Source organism: Rhinolophus hipposideros, assembly GCF_964194185.1.
Source record: "Rhinolophus hipposideros genome assembly, chromosome: 19".
Lineage (NCBI taxonomy): Eukaryota > Metazoa > Chordata > Mammalia > Chiroptera > Rhinolophidae > Rhinolophus > Rhinolophus hipposideros.
The window spans coordinates 10,086,223-10,097,693 of NC_138065.1; the positions used below are offsets into that span (position 1 = coordinate 10,086,223).

General features: G+C 38.4%; 1 protein-coding gene across 6 annotated transcripts; it reads left to right on the forward strand.

The window, feature by feature from the left end:
- The first annotated feature begins 2,112 nt into the window (after positions 1-2,112).
- Positions 2,113-9,029, forward strand: SIKE1 (suppressor of IKBKE 1). Of its 6 annotated transcripts, none has more exons than XM_081026459.1 (5): positions 2,113-2,369; positions 2,584-2,689; positions 3,577-3,719; positions 4,893-5,006; positions 6,775-9,029. In XM_081026459.1, the coding sequence occupies exons 1-5, from the start codon at positions 2,211-2,213 to the stop codon at positions 6,874-6,876; spliced, it is 624 nt and encodes a 207-aa protein (XP_080882585.1). In that variant the 5' UTR covers positions 2,113-2,210; the 3' UTR covers positions 6,877-9,029. The 6 variants fall into 6 exon arrangements, with proteins under 6 accessions (XP_080882585.1, XP_080882584.1, XP_080882583.1 ...); XM_081026458.1 differs by having other exon boundaries at positions 2,113-2,381; positions 6,775-9,025; XM_081026457.1 differs by having other exon boundaries at positions 5,973-6,778.
- Positions 9,030-11,471: the final 2,442 nt, after the last annotated feature.

Here is an 11,471-nt window from a genome sequence, read left to right on the forward strand (position 1 = left end):
TATATTCAGAAATCGAAGAGCTGGATGATGTCAGAGATAGTAGTGGGATAAAGGGTTACAAGAACTAGACAGATTGAAACAAAGAATTAGATGGTAAAGCATAAGATTTCTGACGAGGAACAATTTTTGGTAAATGATCAAGGGTTTGGCCATAGATAACCAAAAAAAAAAAAAAATTGAATGTCTCTAGAACTGAGGAGGCCAAGGAAGGATAGAACATTAGATTAATTGTCCACATGGATTAATCAAAAGGTGAGAACCACACATGGATTAATCAAAAAGACTATAAGCCAACTCCTGAAATTTTCTATGAATGAAGGGGAATATTCAAGGTAGAAGGTCAATCATTGGTAGTCAGAAGGAGAGATAGAAGATTCTTCAGCTGGATGATACAAACTTTAAATAATGTGGAAGTTTTACATCCGTAAGTAAGAGTAATTGTTTATCAGTGTCACTGGGAAATTAGTATGACCAGTCTTGCTCTCAGTCTTAATGTGGGTGGTACATAGAAAGATAATTGTGTTCCGATCGATGTGGTGATGTCGCGAAAAAAGGAAAAAAGAGAAAAAAAAAGAAAGATAATTGCCTGCCACTGAAAGGGCAGCAAGGGGTTGTGGTAGAGTTGTGGAGATGACTTGAGGTAGGGAGAAGACCAGCTGGAAGAGTGTTGCTTCATTTGGGTGAGTAGCAGTGAAAATACAAAGAAGGAAATATCTCCCAAAGATATAAAAGAGATAGGTTGCTTTGGTAACTGATAAGTGTAAAGAATTAGTAGGAAAAGTAAGGGATGACTTCCAGGATTCTGTTTTGAGCAAATAGGCGTATAAATGCCCTCTTTACTGAAACAGGAGAAGGAAAAGGTTTAGAAGCAAAGATAATGCTGTATTTCCAGACACGAAACAGTTCCTGAAAAGAAGAAGGCTCTCCAAAAATATTTACTAAAGTAATGAATGAAAAAGAACAAAGTTTGACGTACAAGCTTGGCGTGGTAAACTCATAAACCATTATAACAAGCAGCACAAAGGTCATTGCTCTTCTGGTTAAATTTATCCTCAAATTATTAATTGAATTAAAATAGGAAATATAGGCAAACAGAAAACAATGACTCCATCTCACACCTATTAAGATGACTATCAAACAACAACAACAAAAAAAAACCCAGAAAATAGTGTGGAGAAAAAACAGAAAATAGCAAGGATGTAGAGAAATTGGAACCATTAAGCACTGTTGATGAAAATGTCAAATGGTGCAGCCACTGTGGAAAACATTATGGTCGTTCCTCAAAATTTTTAAAACAAGAATTATCATATGACCCAACAATTCCACTTCTGTGGACACACCCAAAAGAATTGAAAGCAGGGAGTCAAACAGATATTTGTACGCCCATGTTCATAACAGCATTATTCACAGTAGCCAAAATGTGGAAGCAACCCAAATATCTATCAATGGATGAAGAAACAAAATGTGAGATAGATAGACATATTCAGCCTTAAAAAGCAAGGAAATTTTTTTGTGATGTGGATGGATGAACCTTGAGGACATTATGTTAAGTGAAATAAGCCAGTCACAAAATGACAAATGTGATTTGTATGTGTCCACTTACATGAGGTACCCAAAGTAGTCAAATTCATAGAGACAGAAAGTAGAATTAGGGGTTGCCAGGGGTTGAGAGGAGGGCCAAAAAGGGAGTTAATGTTTAATGGCTACAGAGTTTCAGTTTTGCAAGATGAAAAGATTTCTGGAGATAAATAGATGGTGGTGATAGTGGCACATGGTGAACACAGTTAATACTGTTGAGCTGTACATTTGAAAAATGGTTAAGATGATAAATTTTAGGTGTATTTTACCACGATGTTTCAAAAACTAAATGGGGGGGGGTAAAAAAGATGACTTAATAACAATCCACGTCTAGCAAAAACCAATCGGGAAAGTAGAAACTGGGACCGCCCAGCCAAAACTCCACCACCGCTGTGGGAACAGGAAACCAAGGGCGTGGCAAGGGCAGGCGTCCGGCTCCGCCAAGGGCGGGGCCGCGGGGAAGCCCCTGATGAAAGCGGCTCTTGGATGCCACCGCGCAGGCGCATATCACGGCTGCCCCGGCGCCTTTCAAGCGGTCCCGGAAGTGACGTTATTGACGCTGAGCCAGGTTCGGGGAGGATCCCAGCGATTCGCTTAAGTGAGCAGCGCTGAGCTGCGGTCCTGCGGCCGCGATGAGCTGCACCATCGAGAAGATCCTGACGGACGCTAAGACGCTGCTGGAGAGGCTGCGGGAGCACGATGCGGCCGCCGAGTCGCTGGTGGATCAGTCGGCGGCGCTGCACCGGCGGGTAGCCGCTATGCGGGAGGCGGGCACAGCGCTTCCGGACCAGGTCGGGCAGAGGGTAGGGACGGGTCCGCGTTCCCAGGTTCTGGGCCCTTGACAGGTGGAAGGCGAGGTCACGTGGGAACTCGGCCTGGAATTTATTCTGGTCCCAGAGGGCGGCGGTGAGACCTTTCTGCGGGAGCCCCGACTCCTGCCTCGTAGGTTCCTGCGTCTGCGGCTGTTGTGGTGACGGCGCGCTTCGTCTGTCTCTGTTTGTCCAGTATCAAGAGGATGCATCCGATATAAAGGACGTGTCCAAATACAAACCTCACATTCTGCTGTCCCAAGAGAATACGCAGATCAGAGACTTGCAGCAGGAAAACAGAGGTTAGTCAGCCCTTTTCGTGCAGTTACTGTGATGTTGTTATACCCGGTAATACTTCAAAAGTTCTTGCAGACCTGCCAGACTGTTCACAAACGTGCACACGCCGTATGTACGTCCAGGTCACTACTTTCAATAAGAGCGTTACCGTGCTGGCCCACGAACAATCAAGTTTGTCACGTGACTCTTTTCAAGGTTGTCCGACTCATTTTATTTGCAGGCAGCTTATCAAACAGGTGCTTAGCAGAGTTGAATTGTTGCGTGGCTCCTTTAGGCCTCCCCAGTTGGAGGGTTGCACAACAAAAGAATTAATATCCTCAGGGGATTAAAATTCAATGTTTAAATTTTAATTGCAGTAAATACTAAAATTAAGATCGCAGGTATTTTTAATGTTTTTGTGCAAGGTGGGAGAGCTGAATTGTTTACTTTAGGGTATGTATTCTTGATCTGGATGAGTGCATTATTAATGATAGTGTGAATAGTCATTTGTATACTCGTTGACGGAGGGTTCCCACGTAGGTCATCCCATTGTAGCCTTATATCTTCATTTTGAGTTGAAACAAGCTGGTGTTATTACAATGCAGATACGAAATAGGTTCAAAGAGGTTAAGTGATTTGCTTAAGAGCATTAAGCTAATAACTCACAGAACTGAACTCAAGCCCATGCCTTCTGATTCTCCATCCCATATGTCTACCAAACTATGCTGCCTCTGCCTAGAAAGTTTTGTTTCACGTAGACCTTAACTGTTGAGTTTTGTGGACCTGAACACTGATTTACAACTGTGGAGTAACAACAGCTCATGCCATAAAATTCTAACTGGTAAGAATTTGGCTTGGCTTTGAGAGCTATCTCTCAGGCATCACTGCCAAGTTATTTCATTTTTTGATACAGAGCTATGGGTTTCCTTGGAGGAACACCAGGACGCTCTGGAACTCATCATGAGCAAGTACCGGAAACAGATGTTACAATTACTGGTTGCTAAAAAAGCTGTGGATGCTGAACCAGTCCTGCAAGCTCACCAGTCTCACTCTGCAGTAAGTCACTTTGAGGAGTAAATTCTCAGTGAACTGAGAATTGAAGTCTTGGAATTGTTTTCGATTGTGTGCTTGTTTCTGAGAAAAGTGAGTGTGTTTTCCTTTCATGTTTATTACATTCGCTGTTGATTTTGCTATAGCTTTGTCAAGATAGGAATAGAAAGAAGGAGTTGAGGGGTTGCCCAAGTCCTTTTATTTGAGGAGGACTAAGGTTCCTCCCTCCCTCACCAAGATCTCTTTCCAAGATGTTAATGAATGCTTAGTTCTTCCACCAAACATCATGCCAGTTAGTGTTGAAGGTGTTGAGTAAATACTTGATTGGTTATTACTGCACATTTCACTAAACTGTGAACTCCTTGGCTGTAAGAAGTATGAATTCATCTCTAATTCCTAACATAGTACCTGGCACATAGCAGGCAGTCAGTAAACCTTTATTAAACTGAGCTACATAGCACACTCTCGTTAAGAGAGAGAAGTGTGGTTTAAAAATACATACGTGGTATAGTTTCTACACTTTGGTTGTTCATAACTTAATTTGGGAGACCCAGTAATTGTTCTCCTGTCTGTAGAGTGCTCATAGTTGTCATTGTATATTCACATGTACTAAATCATTTAATCCTGGATTAATAGAACGGTGCCTCACTATTCGCTACAGTGGAATTTATGAAAAGTTTTCTTAGGTTCTACTGAAAACAATTTACTGACTTAACAAAAGTCTTAGGGAACAGGGATGTTTTCAATATGTTTATGGCTTTCATCTAGAAGAGAAAAATAAACTTTATTTTCTTTAGACTAGAGGAGAAAACTTGAAACTTGAAGAACACAGAATTTAGCTCATGAAAGACTTGCTAAGAGATAAGTACATAGACAGAATAAGGTACCTTGGAATAGACAGAGCTTGCCAATATTCTAATTTAAGTTAAACAGCCAGTTAAGAGATACTGTCCAACATCCAATGGATGGTTAGACTAGAATTGATCTTTTGAAAACAATTTATTTGTGAATACCACAAGATTTATCATGGCTTTACCTCTGAGGACTCAGTGAAACTCCTGTGTAACCTGTAGCAGAATTCAATGAACTTTTTAACATCGTATTGCACGTGTTCTCATGAACTTCCTATCTGTAGGAAAGATGACTTTTTCACCTTTTTTTGTGTTAATATCTTCCCAGGAAATTGAGAGTCAGATTGACAGAATCTGTGAAATGGGAGAAGTGATGAGGAAAGCAGTTCAGGTGGATGATGACCAATTTTGTAAGATTCAGGAAAAACTAGCCCAATTAGAGGTAAGATTATTGCTGTTTTGAATTCATAATATTCCATGGAGTTTTCATAGAGCCTGGAAGGTATACCATTACTATCTTATCATTGCAATGTATGGATGTTTTCTGTGTGCTCATGGTTTAAAATTAAAACTCCTCCTCCATACCCTTTTCAAAAAAGGAAATATAATCAGTGGCAAACAATGAAAATGCCAACTATGTATTGGCTAGAAATTGAAATATTATAGATCAAGAGGGTAGAGAGAATGGAAGGGACAGATTACATGTGAACTAAAACCCCTCATCTGCCATAAAAGGAAATTCACTAGATAATGTCTAAAATTGATGATCAGGAAATAGCAGTACAGGGATATTATTCAAAATTATAGAAGTAAATACCAAAGAAATAGATAAAAGTATTAAAAGTGGTTACCTTTGGTGAACAAAGCAAGGAACTACTGTTTATTTTATAAGCCATGTAGTCTTGATTTTTTAAAAGCTATTTTCATGTACTACTTTGATTAAAATAGAAATAATTTACAAAGAAAGACCTGGGTTATTAGTGTGCCCATAAAATTGTTGAGGAAAAACATTATAATAGATGGTTTGAATGCTGCTTATTACAAGATGGTATCGTGGGCCCTTTGAGAAACACTAGAGAGAAAAAGGTAAGGTCCCTGCTCAGAGTCTAGTGAAAAGGAATAAGACTAGTACACCAGGCCATCGAATAACTTTGTTTCGTTCCATGTTGTTTTATTATAGCGTTGATGAGATACTATCGGAATATAACTCTAATCAATTAGCCTTTGGTAAATCGGTTTCTTTATACACTGTTTTGCTTAAAGTCGCAGTACCTATTGATGACGTTAAGTGAGGACTTAATGTATGATATGAAATGGTACATAAACGCTAGGAGAGAGACACAAAGTACTGGAGGAAGCACTTTATATGGTAGAAGATTTAATGACTCTGACTCTTTTTTTGTTGAAGCCTGAAAAATGCCAGCATTTACCAGAAGTTCCTGCAGAGGGAATAAGGAGGAAGAGTGCAAACTGCTCCATCTGGAAATCAGAGAGAGTGATAAGGTCCCAATTAGGAATTAGGAGTTAGTTCAAATGATAGAATGACCTTGTCTCCACTATTCCTGATTTAACCTCAGTTATGGAAACAGCCATAAGGAAACGTGAGACAAATTTTACTTGATAGTTTAAGTGGAAAAAACATGGATGTTAGATTGAGAGCTCGGCAATACGACATCCAAGTTGTCTGAGTTTGGACAAGTTTTTGGACTTTTATGCACCACAGTGTCTTCATCTTAAAGAGATACAGTTATAGGTAGTGGTACCTGCTCTATGGATGATTGTGAGGTAGTGTGTGCGATACCCACATGGTCCCCAGTTATGTGGCCAGTAAGTAGTTTCTTCTCTCTCCTTCCTTCCTTTCTCCAAAACTGCACGACATCTAAGAGAGAAGATTGAGCAGAAAAATATTATTAGGAATTTGAAAGATAGAAGAAACAGTAGCAAAACTTGTGGGAACCATGAAGAGAATGACAAGCCATGAATTCCTCCAGTGGAGTGGGACCTTTGTAATCCTAACACGTGGCATATAAAAATTGCTCAGTAAATGTTTGTTAGATGAATAAATAAGCAGTGTTTTAGGAAATTCTCGTTTCTTTGTTTTCTTAAAACTTTCACAATTAATATGCTTTCTGTTCTTGGCCTAAAACACTGTGTTGTGATGCAGTTTGACAGTCAAAATACCTGAAATAAACATTTCCTTTTTTTTTCAGCTTGAAAATAAGGAACTTCGAGAATTATTGTCCATCAGCAGTGAGTCGCTTCAGGTCAGGAAGGAGAACTCAATGGACACTACTTCCCAAGCTATCAAATAACTTCAGCTTCTGAATGATAGCCGGAGATTATCAAGGAAGGAAGTTCCTGTCTTTCTATTCGAGTATTATCTTTTCACTGTCTTCCCTCAGACTTGATTTAGTGTTGATCAAAGGAATCAGTGGCAATTTAGAGTTGGTAATCAAAATTGGCTGTCCACAAAACAGTTTTTGGGTGTTAGGGAAAATACACAGATTTTCATCATTCCTTTCTCTGAGAGACTACTTTTAACTTTCATGTCTGGGACCTCTATTTATATAAACTATGTTTTCAGTTCATTTTGGTTTTTCACATCTCTGAAACTTTGAGCATTTTATTATAAGGCAGCGATTCGATTATATATAGGAGTGTAAATTGCAATTGTAAAAAAATTTAAAAAGAGATTACCTTTTTAAATCTATTTGGAATAAACCTGGATTATTTAACATTTGAGAAAAGTAATACAAGTCTGCAGAACTAGAGTGGCAAATTCTCTGATTTGTAATGTCATTTACCTTCCATGTAGTCTCTCTGGTGCTAAGAGTTGGCACTTTATGGCCTCGTGTCTTTACTCTTAATTTGAGAGAACCTACAGCTAGTCCCCAGGAAACATACTTGAAAATAACTCAGCTGTATTTTTCTGGTAGTAGTATAGTCATCGTATTCAAAGGATGCTGAGAAATTTGTCTCATGCATATACACATGCACTCTTAGTTCACATGCTAAAAGTAGCTGTTATCTGTTCTATTTGATATTAGTAACCAATTTTTCAATTTTGTCTTACTAGGAAATCTTCATCTTGGGTAATTCACCAAATGCAAAGAGCATATGATAGGTTTATTCACATCATAGTTCTTCGGTACTACATTCTACTATTTATATGTAACTTCTATTTTATAGTTAAGAACTTGGATGTCTTTCATTACTAGTAGTACCAGTAGTTGGCTTCCTTTTAGATCTATTTTTCACAAGGAAGCAGAGTTTTATCACTTAACGAAAGTTACTGGGTGGGAGATGAGGGTAAGGGGGATCAAATATATGGTGATGGAAGAACTGACTCTGGGTGGTGAACACACACTGGGATTTATAGATGATGTAATACAGAATTGTACACCTGAAATCTATGTAATTTTACTAATAATTATCACCCCAATAAATAAAAAAAAAGAAGAAAAAAAAAGTTATTACATTCATAGTACTGTGTAGGCAACAAAGCAGTGTTGAGATTCAAATGCTTAGTGGTCAGCTAGGCTCACTGAGCAACTCATTGCCCCAACTGAGTTTACTCACATTTCAAATTTACAAATTACTTCATGTGCTATCAATTTAGGTTCACCCAAAAATAACAAATAATGAAACTGAAATAACGAATGCCAACCTGTCAATATTTTCTAATATTGGAAGAGACACAGTATTAAAAAGAGTTTTTGGTTAGTGTTTTGTATGATGTAAAAATTATTTTTTTATTGCCGTAAAAAATTAACTCCAATTAAAACAACACAATCTCCAAGATATCCTAAAAGCATCTGATCCTACTAATACTATTGGACTTTGCCTATAATGGTGGGCTTTAATGAATAGGTATATATCGTTTTGGAATTTGTCAAATTTCTATTCAAAGTCCTGCATAGAATTTGAAAAATACTTCTACCCCCAAGTGTGGGCATTTTTATCTCATTTCTCAAGAGTAAGTAAACTTTTAGCCTACCCATTTGCCTTGAAGTATATGCCCTAAGTGCCACCATATGTCCCACATTCCAAGGTACCCTATACCATTTGTCAGCTGCCATAGCGAGTTTTCAGTGAAATTGATAATCAGATGGCTCATTAAAGTATAACATGGTGTCCCTTTATCTGCCTTATGTTCCTTTGAGTTGTTTATAAAATTCTTTATATCTCAGATATCAGCATAAATCTATATGTTAAGTTTTCCCCTTGGCAACCAAGAGCTTGAAGTATGAGTCTGAAGAGCTCTCAGCACCCTACATAATATAAATTCTGACTGGTGTTAATACTATGAAGATAATGTGTTGTTAAAATATTGAAGAAGGGAAGAAATGTTTTTGATTTGCGTGAATATTAAAGTTTCTTTTGCGGTACATGGAAGAACTTGACTGGTTTGCAAAATCTTAGGACAAATTTTTCTAATAAAAATCTGATTTTGAGAATACCAGCTAATTTTACTCAGTAATGAGTCTAATAGGAAATGCAAAGGTTTATGTTTCACATGCATAAGCAACCTGTCAAGCACACAGGTTTTCTTAAATATTTTATAATCACAGTGTAGTCAGCAGTGTAACACTATAAATAATTTTTTCTTTTTTTTTATTGGGGTAGGGGAACAGGACTTTATTGGGGAACTGTGTACTTCCAGGACTTTTCCAAGTCAAGTTGTCCTTTCAATCTTAGTTGTGGAGGGTGCCGTTCAGCTTCAAGTTGTTGTCCTTTCAGTCTTAGTTGTGGAGGGCACAGCTTAGCTCCAGGTCCAGTTGCCATTGCTAGTTGCAGGGGCGCAGCCCACCATCCTTAGCGGGACTCGAGGAGTTGAACTGGCAACCTTGTGGTTGAGAGCCCGAATTCCAACCAAATGAGCCATCCGGGAGGTAGCTCATCTCAAGGTGCTGTGTTCAATCTTAGTTGCAGGGAGCAGAGCCCACCATCCTTTGCGGGACTCTGAAGAGTTGAACTGGCAACCTTGTGGTTGAGAGCCCACTGGCCCACGTGGGAATCGAACCAGCAGCCTTTGGAGTTAGGAGCATGGAGCTCTAACTGCCTGGGCCACCGGGCCGGCCCTATAAATAGTTGTTTCTGAAATGGTTTTAGGGATTTCCTCATGATTAGAACTCATAAATTATATGATTACAAATCAAATTATAAAATTAAAACTAAGTTTGGAAGTATTTCATAAAATGCTTAAGAATTATTGATATTTACCTTTATTACCTTGAATTTACAATAATACCTTAGGCATAATTTGATTCAAACATTAAAGGTCTATTTCAGTGTTACTTAAAGTGTGGTTCACTGACCTACTGAAATAGAAATTTGGAAATGGGATCCAGGAATTTGTGTTTTATTAATCGTCCCAGATAACTTTTCAGGACACTAGTTTGAAACTGTCTAGTCTATGTACCAGGCACTTCATTTGGAGTTAAGAATGGAAAAAGGGTGGAGGGGAAGCATTGACACTATTTTCAAAGAAAAATATAGTAAAAGGGACAAACAAGTATACATATAATTACAATTACAGTGATAAATCCACTATAAAGATATATAGGATAGAGAGATGGGACTATATAAGCTTGAGAGACAACAAATGGGTACAAGAAGAACTAGAAAGTTTGGTGCTTTCTAGTCATTATATGATCTCCATTTCAACTGCACCTCATGTTATAAATATTCAGGCACAAGAAAGTTACGTTATTTGTCCAAACTGGGTTCCACTTTGGACAAGATTCAAACCCAGCCAGACTCAAACATAACTACTAAGTTAAGATGCCTTTAAATGCCAAATACTGTTCAGAGTTCAAGTTGTTTTTGATTAATCTATTTTAACTAATAGTGCAAAAGAAACACCACAGCCCATACGTGAAAACACAAATTCAATAAATGGAGTCCTAACTAATGACACATAATTTTCATCTGTTTTCTGAAATGGTGTAGCTGAGAGTATGTGTGCATACAACTGAACGGAACAGCACTTAATCAGTGATCTTAATTATGTATCAGAAAGTGCAGTCCTGTCTTAGAACTCTGCTTCCATAGCATATTGTTTTTCATCCTTCATGCTATTTCCTTGTGGTTGCAAGAAGGTTCCTGTGCTAGATGTCATATCCATGTTGAAGGCAGAAAACGTGACATGGCCTGTGTCAGCTATATGTAACCTTTGGGAGGAAAAGCAAAGCTTCCCCAGAAATTCTAGACAGATTTCCCCTTGTCTCTTGCCTAGTCTGTTAAATGCTCACTTCTTGTAAAAGAGGCTGGGTACATACCTGCCCAAATAAAATCAGTGTTCCATTATTAGCAAAGAGGAAAGAGTATTGAGAAAGCAACTAACGATGTCTGACACAAGTCCTTTTATTCTGGGTTTTTAACAAGTGAAAGCATTAGCTGAAGGAGTGTTATATTGAATAGCCAAAAGAATGGGCTGTGGCAGACATCTGTCCTTTTTCCTTTGGCTGCCCAATATCCTAACTGCCATGTTGAGGAAATTCCTCCTAAAACATTTGGAAGTGTCGTATACTTGTTTTTCCAGCCTCTTTTGCAGCTAGGAAAGCTGCATCTGCCTCAAACTTTAAAGTTAGTGATACAAAGAAGCACAGAGCTATGCAGAATTCTTTGAGTAAAGGTGGTGACCTACAGCTGGCTACGACATCCAGTTCCCCAGAGGAGCAACAAAAGTGGCTTTAATGACAACATCCAGTATCCAATGTAAGCCAAATCAGTGGTGTAACCTGCAGTGTGTCTCTTCCCACCAGTGGACACAGTGGGGTCTTCACTGATGCAATTATCTGAAGTGATTAGAGGCTAGATATCCTCTAATTCTGGTTTTCTGTCCCAGACATCCCGAGGATTACTTATTATTATTATTTTATATATATATATATATATAATTTTT

Bases quoted from the DNA above. Each gene is read 5' to 3' on its own strand.
- SIKE1 (XM_081026456.1), top strand. From the start codon at position 2,211: ATGAGCTGCACCATCGAGAAGATCCTGACGGACGCTAAGACGCTGCTG. The intron at 2,382-2,583 runs GTAGGGACGGGT...CTGTTTGTCCAG, and splicing joins CGGACCAGGTCGGGCAGAGG to TATCAAGAGGATGCATCCGA. The intron at 3,720-4,892 runs GTAAGTCACTTT...ATATCTTCCCAG, and splicing joins CTCACCAGTCTCACTCTGCA to GAAATTGAGAGTCAGATTGA.